General features: G+C 41.5%; 2 protein-coding genes across 2 annotated transcripts; both read left to right on the forward strand.

Moving 5' to 3' along the window:
- Positions 1 to 313: 313 nt before the first annotated feature.
- fam83ha (family with sequence similarity 83 member Ha) lies at positions 314 to 10,613 on the forward strand. Its single transcript, XM_069145137.1, has 5 exons — positions 314 to 692; positions 3,138 to 3,589; positions 3,677 to 3,841; positions 5,077 to 5,201; positions 5,315 to 10,613. Exons 2-5 carry the CDS (start codon positions 3,146 to 3,148, stop codon positions 9,420 to 9,422), a joined length of 4,842 nt encoding a protein of 1,613 aa, XP_069001238.1. The 5' UTR covers positions 314 to 692; positions 3,138 to 3,145; the 3' UTR covers positions 9,423 to 10,613.
- A 1,184-nt stretch (positions 10,614 to 11,797) lies between these two features.
- On the forward strand, positions 11,798 to 13,282 carry LOC138195064 (androgen-dependent TFPI-regulating protein). Its single transcript, XM_069144125.1, has 5 exons — positions 11,798 to 11,950; positions 12,026 to 12,151; positions 12,244 to 12,345; positions 12,462 to 12,577; positions 13,087 to 13,282. The coding sequence occupies exons 1-5, from the start codon at positions 11,798 to 11,800 to the stop codon at positions 13,280 to 13,282; spliced, it is 693 nt and encodes a 230-aa protein (XP_069000226.1).
- The last annotated feature ends 1,500 nt before the right edge of the window (positions 13,283 to 14,782 follow it).

A 14,782-nucleotide genomic window follows, 5' to 3' on the forward strand; every position in this document is an offset into this window, starting at 1 on the left:
CTCTCTGGCAAGTCTTTCTTATTAGTAGCAAATCATTGATCTAAAAAGCAGTAGTAAAGTAATTACGTATTAATAAAGCCTAAAGCCTATTAACCCTGTGATGTAGCTTCTTTTTTTTTTTTTTTAATCATAGCTCTTCTCTTCTGTAATTTAAAAGAATGACACATTCAAACGTGAAAATTAAAAAAGAATGAAATGAGTGATCATGTATTATGCAACACATTGATGAGTAGGTGTTTCAAGGAGCAGCCAAGCATCGCCGGATGCTTAGTTAAATGAGGCAGTAATCAGCAGTAGTTAGTGAGGAGTTAGATAAGAGAGGAGCGGAGGTCAGGAGCTGTGAGGAGCTGTGAGGAGCAGTGAGGAGCTGTGAGGAGCAGGAGTGAACTGACTGCGGAGCTGCAGTCGAGGCGGGGCGAGAGTTTGTCGACTGCACTTTCTCAGTCTGTGCGCAGTGAGACCGTCTCTCAGACATTCTCGCCAACATGCCTCAAGCATGACAATAAACTGGTTCAGCTGGGTGGCGGGGGGAAAGGCGACATAAGACAACTTTCGACAGGACCCACCTGGACAGGGAAGTGAGACGAGGCAGCGACAAAAAAAAAAAAAAAAAAAAAAACCACGACGAGACACGCGACATGACGGGCGTGAAGTTTCACCGACGGAAAGCTTGACGAGTGAAAATCAGCAGGGTAAGTTCTCCAAAAAAGGGCCTGTGTGTTTGTGTACTTTGGACGGTGGAGTTTGAGATCGTGAGCCTAACATATGGCTCTGACTTCTGCTACTCTGGAAAGTTTTCTGATACCCGTTGATCTCAAGAGGACAACAAAAAAAAAGTTTGTAGAGATATTCCGGGTTTATACTCAAACTGGCAACCACAAGAAGCTTCCTGCGTCATTTTAAATCCATTATTATGTCTTGTCGGTAGTTTTTTAGTTTTTAGTGAGAAGTTTCCATTCTCACAAATGTGTCTTTACATGAACTTGCAAATGGAGACCAGGATGTTTGGCCAGAGGGGGGAGCCGCACCCTGAACCATCTCTCCTGTGGTTACGTTCAATCTTCCCCTCATTCATCCGCTTCATCTCGTGTCGTATTATCACAACGGTTCCCGTGATAAATGCTTCATCTGTGAGCAGAGTGAGCCACGAAAACATCTGTTGTGACACGAGCTGTAGGGCTGGCTGTATGGCCATATTGTTGTATGTCTGATATTGACATTGATAGATCGGTTTGGCCATTGTGTAGGGTTAAAAAAATAGCCCAAGCTGCAGCCTGACATGTCTTGTTTTGTCCCAACCAACAGTCCACAACCAAAATATAACCTATACCGGTTATTATCACGGAAGACTCAAAGAACCAGACGATATTTGCATAAGAAGCTGAAATCAGAAACTTCTTTCATTTTATTTATTAGAAAAATGACTCAAATTGAGTAATCGATCATCTAAGTAGCTGGCGATTAACTTTCTGTTGATCCACAAATCAATGAATCCACTAATTGTTGCATCTCTGCTCTAGTCAGTGTTTTTCAAGACAATGAACGTCCCTCAGGTGATGTATCATACTACGTATTTGCATTTCCATCCGATACCATGTAAAACCCAGGCTGGTATCCCCGGATAACAATATTTATTGTGTACAAAAGCTTAATGTGTTCAGAAGAGATCAAAAGTAACCTATACGTATGTCATTTGCAGGTATCTTATGAGATTCTTTCAGATAATCATCTACAAACAATACAAATATACAGATGATTGTTGGAGCTGCACTGAATCATAAATCTTCTTCAGCTTTAGACATGTTTACACTGGCAACTGTAGAAGAGGAGAAGCAGGAACAGGCTCTGGGTTTTATAAAGAATGTCGTGTTATACAACAATCAGAAATACATCATGAAGTAAATAAATGTCATAACAAACATGTACACTGAACAGGTCTACATTTAGTATGTAATGTCTGTAGTATTGGCAATATAACAGACATTTAAGTATCAAAGGGTTTTAATAACAGAAATATTTGATTGAACTGATATGAAGCGATCTGAAGGACAAAGATCTGTGTTGCAGGTTGCAGCCCTCGTCTTCATACAGCTCTATATTGTGGCATTTATTGTTTCACTGCTTACCTTTTAACACTTTTTCTATCTATCAGTTTAAATTAAACAGCCTTCGTAGTTTTAATAACAATATATAAATGATGTGGTTAGTCAGTGTTAAACGTCTTCAGGACGCTACACTTGGTTATGTTCCTCCACTGAGAGAGGACTCGGTGACAGAAGTCTGTTTATCCCTGGCAGCTCATTTTTCTCCTCTTCAGACCGACTCCAGCGACTCACGCACTCATACACTCGTAGTTTGTGGAGGGAGAAGTAGTTTCTACCACCTGGGTTTTATTCACAATAGATCGCGGTGGTTTATTTGCTGTGTACTGTGTCTCCTGTTCATTATAAAGTACACGTTTACTCCAAGTTACTGAGTTTACATATTAACAGTTTAATATTAGAATCAATCCCAGAGGAGAGAAGCTGGGATCTAAAGTATATTTGAGTATCGATCCACACACTACTCCCCACAATTTTTCTGAACAAACTACAGTAACTCCTTTATTGCTCTTATCAGCTTGGGATGATTATGTTTCAGAATTTAGTGAAGACACAACATGACGAAATCAATCGTACTATACTTCGTCTGAAAGACAAAACAATAGTGAATGTGAATTTGGGGCTGCAGCAAATGATTGTTTACTCTATGATTAATTAATTTGCTAGTTTCAGAAAATATTGAAAAACTCGCAATCACAACTTCCCAGAGCTCAAGGTGGACAAACTGCCAAAAACCTAAAAAGAATACATTTTTATCATGCAAGACAACAATTTTTTTTAATAATTTGTACATTTAATGAGCTGGAAACAGAAGGTTTTTTTTGGGGTCATTTTGACTTACAAACTTGTTACTACAATTTACTAATGATCACATTTTTGATTAGTCATTCCAACTCTGAATGAGTTATCATTCAGGACTATCTGGCTCATATTCTTGTTGTGTTATTGTGCGTATGTTCGGCGACTGTTTAACAAAAGTGAAAATGAAAATAAAAATGTGTCCTCTGTCTCCTTTTCCCCTCGTCCTCTCCGTAGATAGCAGCATGGCACGTCGCTCTCAGTGTTCCTCTGCAGGGGATAACCCCCTGGACCCCAACTACCTCCCGCCTCACTATCGGGAAGAGTACCGCTTGGCTATTGACACACTGGTCGAGGAGGATTTGGAGGGATACTATCAGTTCCTCCAAAAAGCAGATGTCGTGGACTTTCTGTCCTCGTCTGAAATCCAGCACATTCAGAGCTGCGTTCAAGTTCCTCACCACAGCAGCCACCCTGAGCAACGTTTTGTGGAGACCGGGGGAGATGGCTCCTCTGACACTTACTGGCCGGTTCACTCCGACCTGGACGTCCCAGGTTTGGACCTCGGCTGGCCGCAGCTGCATCACTTCATCGGGCCCACGGAGGTCACCACCCTGGTCAACCCTCCGGAGCCGGACATGCCGAGTATCAAGGAGCAGGCCCGGCGGCTCGTCAAAAACGCTCAGCAGGTAGACCTCACACTTCTGTCAGACCTTTCTGTTTCTTCTAATTGTCGTGCTCCTGACAGTTTTGTTTGTGTGCTCTCATCCCCTCAGGTTATCGCCATAGTGATGGACATGTTCACGGATGTTGACATGTTTGCAGATATTCTCAATGCTGCCTCGAGGAATGTGGCCGTCTACATTATTCTAGACGAACAAAATGTGCATCACTTCATCAACATGGTGTCCAGCTGCAGAGTAAATCTGCAGAGCATTCAAGTGAGTTCATTCCTTTACATTTTGGTACATGCGCTGCCCGGTTTTATGCTCATGAAAGAAACAAAAAAAGGCTGCTTCCACCTTTAAATTCCCTTCCCAGTATATTATGCGTCTGCCCTTTTATCGACATAGAATATGCATATTTTTCAATCCATGGCTCAAAATAGTCCCCAGCAAATGAGAATTTGAAAGTATTTAAGTGTACATTTGTTGTTTTGTTTTCAGTTGGAATGAATGGCTTTGGCACTGTGACCCACAGACTGTTGTAAAGTTGTAAAGTACTGAGAGACGAGCACACTGCTGGCTTTTTTATTTCATGGAATTTGATGACAATATCAAAAAATGTAGACTATCCTCAGCTTCATCCATCATTGTCTTTGTTCCATAATGCACTGGTTCTCAACCAAGCGTGAGAAAAAGTGAAGAGTGCCGAGGAATCCAATGAGTTTTTATACAGGCAGATGAAATAGCATATTTGAATACACAAATGACACTGATTTCTTAATCAAAAATGTTTGTAGGTAGTCACTTACTGCATTTTCCAAAAAAATCTATAATTTTCTATCCAAGTGAGAGCGCAGCGGTTCATAGGGGAGTCGCCTTTACAGTTTGAGTTAACGAAATGGAGAGATTTCTTTTACAGCTACCATGACCCACAAAGTATTGTACATTTTGGATCATAAATTAATTGTACGATTGCCTGTTTTATATATTTGACAGTCTGCTGAAGTTCAATAAGGGTTCTTTCATTCTTAATGGATAACCAACTTTAAGCTGGTGTGCCTTGATGTTCTGGTTTGACCTTTGATGTGACTCAGTGCCAGACAGGTTGAAAAGCTCTTTAATGAGGGATGATGTCCAAGAAAAATAGTCACACTCCAGCTGTTGGTAGAAGTGACTCCAACATACAAATAAAGGAAACCTTTTCTTTAACAGCAGTTATTGTGTTCTTGCTTGGATTGAAATATAACCATCTGGACAAATCATGCAAATTTACATCACGTTGGAATTTAATCGATATTTCATGTACCTGATATTTACAGTAAATATAGATGGAAGTCTATTTGCATTGCTAGAAATCACTTGGACTGCAGGTAACATGTGCATGCAGCCATTTTCTATGAACTCAAAAGTGGCAATGCTGCCACCTAGCTTGAGTTGCAATGAAAAACATTTCCACATGTGCTTCGTCTGCTTGATATTGATTTTGGGGGGATTTTATGTGTTTGTTGCAGTTTTTACGCGTGAGAACGGTGTCTGGCATCACGTACAAGTGCCGCTCGGGGAAATCCTTCAAAGGTCAGATGATGGATCGCTTCTTGTTGACTGACTGCAGGGCTGTGCTGAGTGGAAACTACAGGTGGGGCCATTTACATCTGCCACATAAAGTCATACTTCTATACCTCCTACGAGTAGATTTGAAAGATACATTTTTTTGTATTAATTCTCACACACTGTCGTGTCTTTGTCCAGCTTCATGTGGTCTTTTGAGAAGCTCCACCGCTGCATGGCACACCTGTTCCTCGGACAGCTCGTGTCCACCTTTGATGAAGAGTTTCGGATCCTGTTTGCTCAGTCCCAACCGCTGCTGATTGAAAACGTGCCGGCTCCAATGGACGATTTAAGCCTCTTACAGAAGAGGCAATACCCCAGCGACAGGACGTCACTGTACAGAGACACCAAAATGTTTCTGTCACTGGACACCGGTCATCCAGACGAATGGCCGAGACAGTCCTATGATGACCGAATGGAGGGGGACTGGAGGATGACGCAACTGAAAAGGCAGGAATCTCTGCGCGGCCCTCCAGAGATCTACAGTAGGTTGCCTTCCCAGCAATCACGCTTGGATCCACCGTTTGATCAGGGCCCTGCCAGGATTCCTGCGTTGGAAAATCCTGCCTTTCAACGTCACTCTTATGCTGAAGGTGGTCATGGTAGACACCCTTACCAATTCCTGCAGCAACAGGGGATGCCAGACTCTGAGTCCCAAGGGAGGCCTTTTCCCAGGGGGCAGCAGCCTTATTCAGAATCAGGACCAGAGACAGATCACAGTGTCTATGACAAGTTCTGGAACCAAGGCTATTATGTAGCGGATGAATACTCTGAACCTGCTGTACCACTAGAGATGCACCCACCTGATAACTTTGACCCTGTTCTTAACTACTTATCATCTACCAGAAATATAGACTTTGACCAGAGCTCAGAGAAATTACCACCTGCTGCAGATTTACCATTTAGTTCATCACACCTGAGAAGGCTGAGTTTAGGCCAGCCTTATGTCTGTCAGACCTCGCCCACCCCCTCAAACACAGCTGATCAGAAGCAGTTTTTCCCAGAGCAAAGCGCTGACCGCAAAGATCCGATAGTGAAACGGGGGCTGAGAAACTGGAGGATTAACTCATACCTCAGTGCGTATGATAATCCAGGAGATGAAGGCTTGCCGTTGGGACCACCCGAGGGACCAGATCCTTTTGAGGAGGCCTCGAACCCCATACAGCAAACGGCACCAGGCGTAGATTTATCAGGTCCTAAAATACCTAACGTCAGAGAGTTTAAGGTTCCCGCAATACCCAGGCCAAGTCAGATGCCAAGTTATGCCAAAATAGCTGTGCGAGAGCAGCCAAAGAAAGTGCTGGATGAACCTGCTGCCGTGGCAGCAGAAACCAAAATACCGTCTGAATCATCGTCCACAACTGAAGGGGAGAAAACAGAAGAGGCAGAACAAAAGGAGCCAAAACCTGCCGGGCTTCGAAGGGAGGACTCTTTCCGTAGGAAGTACAATGCTGCAGTCCCACGAAGCTCCAGGTTAAGATCCTCTCTGATATTCAGCTCTCTGGACCAGCAGCATCAACATGCTCCTCAGGACACCAAAACTACTACAGCAGATCCACAAGATGAGGAAAGTGACAAAAATGAAGCTGAACAGACAAAACCATTTGTTTCTCATGTTTGGGCACAAAGGAAGTCTGCTGTAAGAGAACCGTTTGAATGGGGTCGTTACATTAAGTCTGCCACTTTTGATAAGTCGTCCACAGAAACATCCAAAGCAGTTGATGACGATTCATCAAAGGAGGATATTTCTAAGGATCTTTCAGAAAACCCAGAAGCGCAGGAGTCATTAAAACTGACAGATGTAGCGCAAGCTACCGTTTCACCATCAATGCCTCCATCAAAGCCTTCTGAAGCTGAGTCGGGCAAAACAGATCAACCGGTACAACCTCCTAAACCTTTACTCACCGACCCAGCATATGTAGATATGAGTGATCCTGATAACAGGCTCATGTTTTTCAAACAGTTGGCAGCAAACCGTAAAGCCACTAAAGCTGCTGAAGCTGAAAATAGCAAAGAGATGGCTCAGACGAAACCAACAGCTGATCTGAAAAACAATGCCGCTGTTAAAAGGGAGACGGAACCAAAAGAAACCTCAGAAAACACGGCTGTCAAATCTGAGGGTTTATCAGAAAAACAAGCTGCTGCTGAAAAGAAGACAACAGTCCTCACAGAAGCATGTGAGTCACTTAGTTTGTCTGGAAAGACTGACAAACAGGACAGTGTTGTCAAAAATGATTCCAATACATCCCAAAGCTGTAAAGAAGAGGAAACCAAAGTTTCAGCTGATTCAGAGCAGAAGAGCCAGTCAGCATTAATTCTTCCTGTTTCTGCAGACACACCCCAGAACAAATCAACAGAACCAAATCTGTCAAGTCCTGCTCTAAAAGAGAGCAACTCCAGTCATCCACCTGCACCAACAAACGCTACTCCTGCTAATGTTTCCTCTCTTGCACAAGGTGGTGATAAAAGTAAAAGCCTTGATTTGACCTCCAACGAGTCGAAGTCTGTCACTCCCTGTTCGGTGGAGCCGCCATCATCTTCTGTGCTGGAGTCCAACACCCAAAACTCTAAATCAGTTCAGTCAGAAAGCAGCGTCTCCTCTCCTTCACTGCCACCTGAACAAGACACGGGATCAGAAATTAACGCTTCCAACCCGGCCGTGCAAGACTCTTCCTCTGATCACACTCGTCGTACTTCCTTATCTTCGAGTTCTGCACCTCCTCCCACTCCAGGAGCGACCACATCTTCTAATATCACCCCAGAAGATTCAACCTCACCCAGTTTGTCCAGCATATTATCCCCAAACATCGATACGATAGAAGCAAAGAAATCTATCAGCTCCTCACCGCAAGAATCCTCCCAATCAGCCGAGGAAACTTTACAAAAGTCTGTGAACCCGAGTGACCAAAACCTCCTAGATCCTGGTTCCCAAATGACGTCATCTGAGACCGCTTCAGCAGTCGACTCTGTACGTGTAGAATCTGACATTTCTCCTGAAACCTGTGCTGCTGGTTCACAACCAAAGACATCCTCATCACAAACCACCACAAAGACCAGTTTTGAAGAACTTTCTGCCGCTACACTTTTAACAAAAGAGCCACAAGATGTTTCTGCACCAGAAAAAGGTGTTTCGAAATCAGAAATCTGCTCCCTTCCAAAGAATGTTGCTGAGGTTCCTGCGTCATCGAAGGATATCAAAGCTGATAACACATCTCCTAATTTCAGCCCCTCTGCACCTGAATCAGGTTCACATTGTGTATCTGGTCTTGAAAGCTCTGCTTCCAAATGTGATTTAAAGGAGACTGTTACTCAGATATCCACTCAGGTAGATGCTCCACCTGAGCATTCGCCATCAGGAACAAGTTCACCTGTCAATACAGACTTTATTCCCAGTGCTTCTCCATCAGAAACTTCGGTACCTCTTGAAGACGCACCAGTACAAGCAACTCTACCCTCCGATCTTAACTTGAAAGGATTGGATGCACACACTCCTGCTGACACAATATTATGTGCTTCTCCGTCTGAGTCAGTTGAATCAGTTTTGTCACCTGAGGCTAAACAAGCAGAAACCAACATGTCTGCATCGCTCGGTTTCTCAGATCCAAATTCCCTTTCCAGTGAGAATCTATCAACTAAATCTCCCTCCAGCCCGACTGAGCCGACTTCAAAAGTCCCAGCAGAGGTTGATCTGCCGGGCAGAACAACCGAATCTGTCACTTCTGAATGCCACATCTCAGAGCCGTCTACGCCTGCTGAAAATAGTCAAACGGAGCCTGAGTTACCGGACACAGGCGAGAAAAACTCTGACGATACCGAGGACACAAATGAGATCCACAAAAATAGTACCCAGGAATCGGTCAGCAGTGAAAAAACAAATAACCAATTAAGGCAAAGTAACGGATCCGAAACAGCGGAGATCACCTCCAAGCAGCCAAAATCCAGCCAGTCACGCTACCACTCATCAACAGCCAACGTGCTCTCGAGCAGCAACCTCAGAGACGACACAAAGCTGCTTCTCGAGCAGATTTCTGCCAACAGCCAAAACAGGAACGAGGCCACCAAAGAGTCTCCCGTCACTGACGACGAGAAAGAGGACGAAGCCGACAAAAATGCCAAAAGAGAGAAAGACGGAGGGATCAGGATGTTTAACAGAGGACAGCCTAAGTCGACGGAGGAGCGCGACAAGCTGCTGACGAGGATTCAGAGCATGAGGAAGGACAGGAAAGTTTACAGCCGATTTGATGTGTGAATATGTAGCAGTTAAAGTACACTTTTAGTTGCCTCTGTAGTCAGATGGCATCTTAAATGAGATCCAAAGAAAGCTGAGAGACTAAACAGTGGATACTCTGTAGAATGAGTTCAATCGAATAAAAAGCCGAAATATTCACATTTTCTTACAAAATTTGTGATTAAGAATTGATTTTCGGATTTATGTTCTCTGCAAACAGGACTTATTATGCACAGAAGAGTCAGTGGATCTGTATCAGAGCCACTGGACTTGTAATGCTAAAGCTACCAGTAATACAAAGTAAGGCAAAGCTTACATGTACCATGTTAAAGAAAAGTGCTTCTGACTGGTTAAATCACCAAGTCACTACTGAGTGAAAAGTACACGGACCAAGACTAGCTGTGTGTGATGGAACATGTTTTCAGTGACTGCATGGGTAAAGTGCAATGTGTGCAGCAGGCTGGACGTGAACAGGCCTGTCCTTTCCTTTGGTGTTTTTTTTTTTACAGCAACGTCAGCTGGGTTTAAGACACATGATGTTAAAATTTAATCTAAAATAGGTAGAGCTGTTAAACTGTAGCACACGACAGTTTGTATGTATTTCACAATCATGTTAAGCACAAAATAATGATAATGTTTGTGAAACAACTGGATCTGTGAATTCACATCCACGCTGGTGTAAATAAAGTATTTTTTTGTAATCTTAAACTGAAAATGAACAAACCTGAGATTTAAACAACAGCATCTTAAACATGATGCATCTATTGTTTGTGTGTAAATCATACAGTGTGCCATTATTGTTTGTTTTTACTATTGAACATTGAGGTTAAATGTCTATTTACCAAGCTGCAGCTGGTTGCCGTAAAGGGTCAGTTCATCAAATTACCCAGATCAATCAAAGCATTCTTATGTAAATGAATTATGAAACAAACAGAATGTGTGACATTTTTTAAGTGTAATTTCTGGCTGTGTAAAGCTAAAACTACCTGAAAAAAAAAATTATATATTTTTTATTTACACAAATCTTTTAAATATTCACCTGAATAACTTTTAGTTTTTAAATAAAACCTTATCTGTACATTGAAACAACTGACTCTGAAACGGCAAAGAATTTACAAAACACTTTAGAGTTGAGCTCTGGAAATGACTGTTTTAATAGATTTATGATGCCAGCAGCACTTGGTCACTTGTAAATAAAACTTGTTAAATATGTTGTTGGGTCTCTTTTGGCTTCTGTTCATCTGTTGCAGAAGAAAGTTAATGAGAGCAGCGAAACTAGTGCAGTTAATTAAATGAAAAAAATAGAGTTTAAAAAAAAAAATGCTGCTTTCAAACGATCCACTTTGTGTCAGGTGTCATGTGTCACTCTGATATTATTATTTACACCTGACACAAAGTGGATCGTTTGAAAGCAGCATTTAATATTTTATTATGTAAATTGTGATCTACAAAAACACATTTAAACACTTGGACTTGCGACCTGATTGGAAGTCAGTATCCTAATGTGACTTCATGTTTTTCTCTTCTTCAGCTTAATGAAAAAAATAATGAAACTGCAAATGTGACCCACTTCCACTTTACATAATAGTTTTTCCATTTCACAGATTTGGTCATTTATCATGGCTGATTAGGACATACTGGAGTTTCTATAAGAATCTGTGTCTTGATTACATCAGGGGCAGCATTTCACTGTGTTGGCCTTTCATCTAGCGCCACCTTCAGGTTGTAAATACATTACTGCTACACAAATCTGTGAACACCTGTGTTCATCAAAGGACAAAATCTATGGGACTGGATACACAGGTGCCAACCTCAGGCAAAATTTCACATTTTTGTTGTGACTGTTTCTTGTTAGGATGTAGAAATAGAGTGCTTACACTAACTAACACTTTTGTTTTCCGATATGAAAAAAGTATCACAAGTTACAATAATTAGCTAAACAGAGTTATATATGAGCTGCTGAAGACAGCCCTGCCATAATAATAATAAATTGTAGTCTACCCTGTAACTAAGTTCAGGTGTCTTTGTCAACAGTCAGATTTATTTACTTTATCTGAACTGATTCACTCACTCAACTCGGTCGGCTTCTCTTGCAAAACACTATGAAACCGATTAAACTCACTCCGTAAATGAGTTTGTCACGCAGTCACATGTCCGTTATGAAAGAAGGTCCCCTCACGCTTCATAAGAAACAGTGGGCCTCTTGTCTGGAGGTGTTGCTTTGCCTCCATTGCAAATGTCTTGATAAGCTGGTGCTGAATTACATTAATCTGGAGAGAACGTTCACTGCCTGAAGTACCAAAGGGGAAGACAAGTTCAGTTGGGGTTTTTTTTTTTGCCGGTGTTTAATTTATTCTGTGTTGTTTTTTGGGGATCAGTCAAAGCTCACAGTGAGAATGGCTTCTACCTGGAAGAGAGTGTACCACATCACAGCATTCAGCTGGTACGCTTTTATTGTAATGAACCTCATCACGAAGGACGGAGAGGATTTACCAGCAGGAATCTTTGTGTATGGCGGACCTTGGAAGTACCTCACGTTTCTGAATTTGGTGGGTACATTACTTGTATTAATATCTGTGGAGATGTAAGGATAATTGAAAATAATGTTTCTTGTAATATTTCAGTTACTACAAATGGTATTCTTTGGACTGGCAGCAGTGAATGATTTCCAACTAGGTAAAAGGGCAGAAAGTAGTCTGAGCAGAGGTAAAGACTTCCTCTTCTCTGTCTTTGCCTTCCCTGTGGGCATGGTGAGAACCCCATGTTGGAAAATACTACACTGTTATCCCAAAATGATTTGCTGTGTTTTGCCTTAACTCTCTGTTCTCCGCTTTTTGTTTAGTTTGTTGTCCTGCTTTTCTGGACGATCTTTGCCTATGACAGAGAATTGGTCTACCCAGCTTCCATTGACACCTTCTTCCCTCCCTGGATAAACCACGCCATGGTGGGTCAATTTATTCACTTATTATTTTGCATTATTTGTGTTTTGGCAAACTTAATCATCCTGATTCTCCTATAATAGAGCAATACTCGTATTGCCTGCTTCACTTTTGTTCTCAGCACACGTTAGTCCTTCCTGTTTGTCTTGGAGAAGTGCTGGTGCAACCTCACACCTACCCACAGACCAAACATGCGCTGGCAGCGTTGGGAGTTGTGGGCTTGTCTTATTTAGCTTGGTAAGTGCTGAGTCAGCAGCAGATTCTTGACAAATCTTTAATACGGCTTATAGTAAAATCAAAGCATTTTAAATCCCTCTTGATTTGATAGCCATGATTTGAAGCTGAATGAATCTGAAGCAAAGCCGAGTCTAAATGGGTCCAGGTTGCTTATTTAACCTGTCTTGACAAGTCCAGAGCAGCAGTGTGCTCCAGTCCACGACGCAAACAGCTTTGGACTCAAAGCTTCTTTTGAACCATTAATAGCTCTAAAATACTGTAATGCCGCAGCTGCTCATGTGTTTGAGAGTACAAACCATAAACATACTGTATGTTGTGTACAAAGATCTTTTATTATGCTGCTGTTTTACTGTTACAAACAGCGTCATCAGTGGTAATAAGTAGAAAGTGTGCCAGTAAATGTTTGCATTTCATATGTTTGAGACAAGACAGAGCAAGTGGATCAGATGCATACTAATGATTCTGAAAACAGTTTTTTTTTTTTTTCTCCTCTAAACGTGTTTCTGCAGGATTGTATGGGTGTACTTGTCAGTTGGGATTTGGGTGTATCCCCTTCTTGGGCGTTTCACGACTGCTGGTCTGACGGGCTTCTTCTTCTTTAACATGTCTGTGGTGACCTTGCTCTTCCTGCTTGGGGATAAGCTCAACAGCCACGTCTGGAGTAAGTTCAAGTTTAACCACTGCAGAACACACAGGATCTCATGACACATTTTTCTATTATCTGTCTCTTTTTTTTGTCTCCTCTCTCCAGGTAAGAACAAGAACAAAATGAAAGCAATGTAGCAACGGTCATTTTTTAAAATGAGACTCTTTTCAAAGAATCAATGCAGTCTTCCCTCTACAGAAAACTAGTTTAAGTGGTAAAACGCACTCTTGCTCAATTCCTCATAATCACTGGATTATGACTGGGACTATATTCTTCTCCACTTGTGCTACTGTTACATTAGTTTCGCATTTCAGCTAAATGCTAAACAGTTGCATTATTTATTTACTTACAATTGTATCCAGAGTAGCCGCTGTTCAACAAAAGTTACAAGGGTCAACAATTTCCTGTACAAAAACTGCCTTCTACAGTCAACACTTACAGTATAACTCTGATATATATATATATATTACAATACATTTCATTTAGCTGACGCTTTTATCCAAAGCGACTTGCATTTCAACCATGAGGGTACAAATTCAGAACAACAACAATTAAGAAAGTACAATTTTCTTCAAGAAATATCATATATATATATTATATATATGCTATGGTTTAAAGGGGTATTTAATATTGCAAAACACAAGTATGTGTGAAACATCAATGCAAGCATAATAAAGTTAGTTCTGTTCACAACAGCATCATTAGATTAAATACTTTCTGGATTATTTTTTTATTTAAGATGTGGATGTTGAATATATCACAGACTTTTTGTATCCACAAACTAACTGATTTCAAATACTTACAATAAACAGCACGGTCATGAATTGCACAAGCAACATTAAATCAGTCCAGGTGTAACATTATTACATTCATCTTTGACACTGCTGAGTTATTCCTATATTTTCTGTCTGATCATGGAACATCTTGAGATGTTGAAAAAACAACTTGTAATCCAAAACACGATGCTGAACAGCCTTGATTTGATGCCATCACACATCCTCGGAGACCTCCATGTGCAGCTGTGTTTGTGTCTATTAGTCACTTTAGATGAGCTGTTTTGGGTTTTCTTTTCCAAAAGAGATCAACTACCTTGCAGGTCTCTGTAGCCTTTAAGATGTTGGAGGTAGTTCGGATCTGCGTCCACCAATCCAGCTGAGAGGATCTTTGCCAGTAAATCCACATCTTCTTCAGTCAGATCCTTCTGTGGAAGAGATGTGTGTCAATTTAATAAATTGATTAATCAAAATTATTGCTAATAATCACAGTGCTAGCTACTCACCTTCTTGTTTGCTGAGGAATCAGGAAGCTGGAACTTTGAAGGTTTATTTCCCTGTTAGTGATAAAGATCATTTCAGAGTCACACTTTGTTCTCTTGTTCCTCTCACTGGCCACTACCTCCAACACCTGCAGCCTTTCCGTCTCTTAAAAAGGAACACCATAAATTGTTTACTCACCTCTTTGAGTCCTTTTGAAAAGCACATTATGATGAAGAGGATGCCAACAACGACCTGAAAGCATAGAAAAAAAACCCACCATAAATCAGAGTCCTTAATGGATTA

The sequence above is a fragment of the Embiotoca jacksoni genome, unplaced genomic scaffold (genome assembly GCF_022577435.1).
Source record: "Embiotoca jacksoni isolate LCO1_2020_lvr unplaced genomic scaffold, fEmbJac1.0.p SCAF_12, whole genome shotgun sequence".
Taxonomy (NCBI): Eukaryota; Metazoa; Chordata; class Actinopteri; family Embiotocidae; genus Embiotoca; species Embiotoca jacksoni.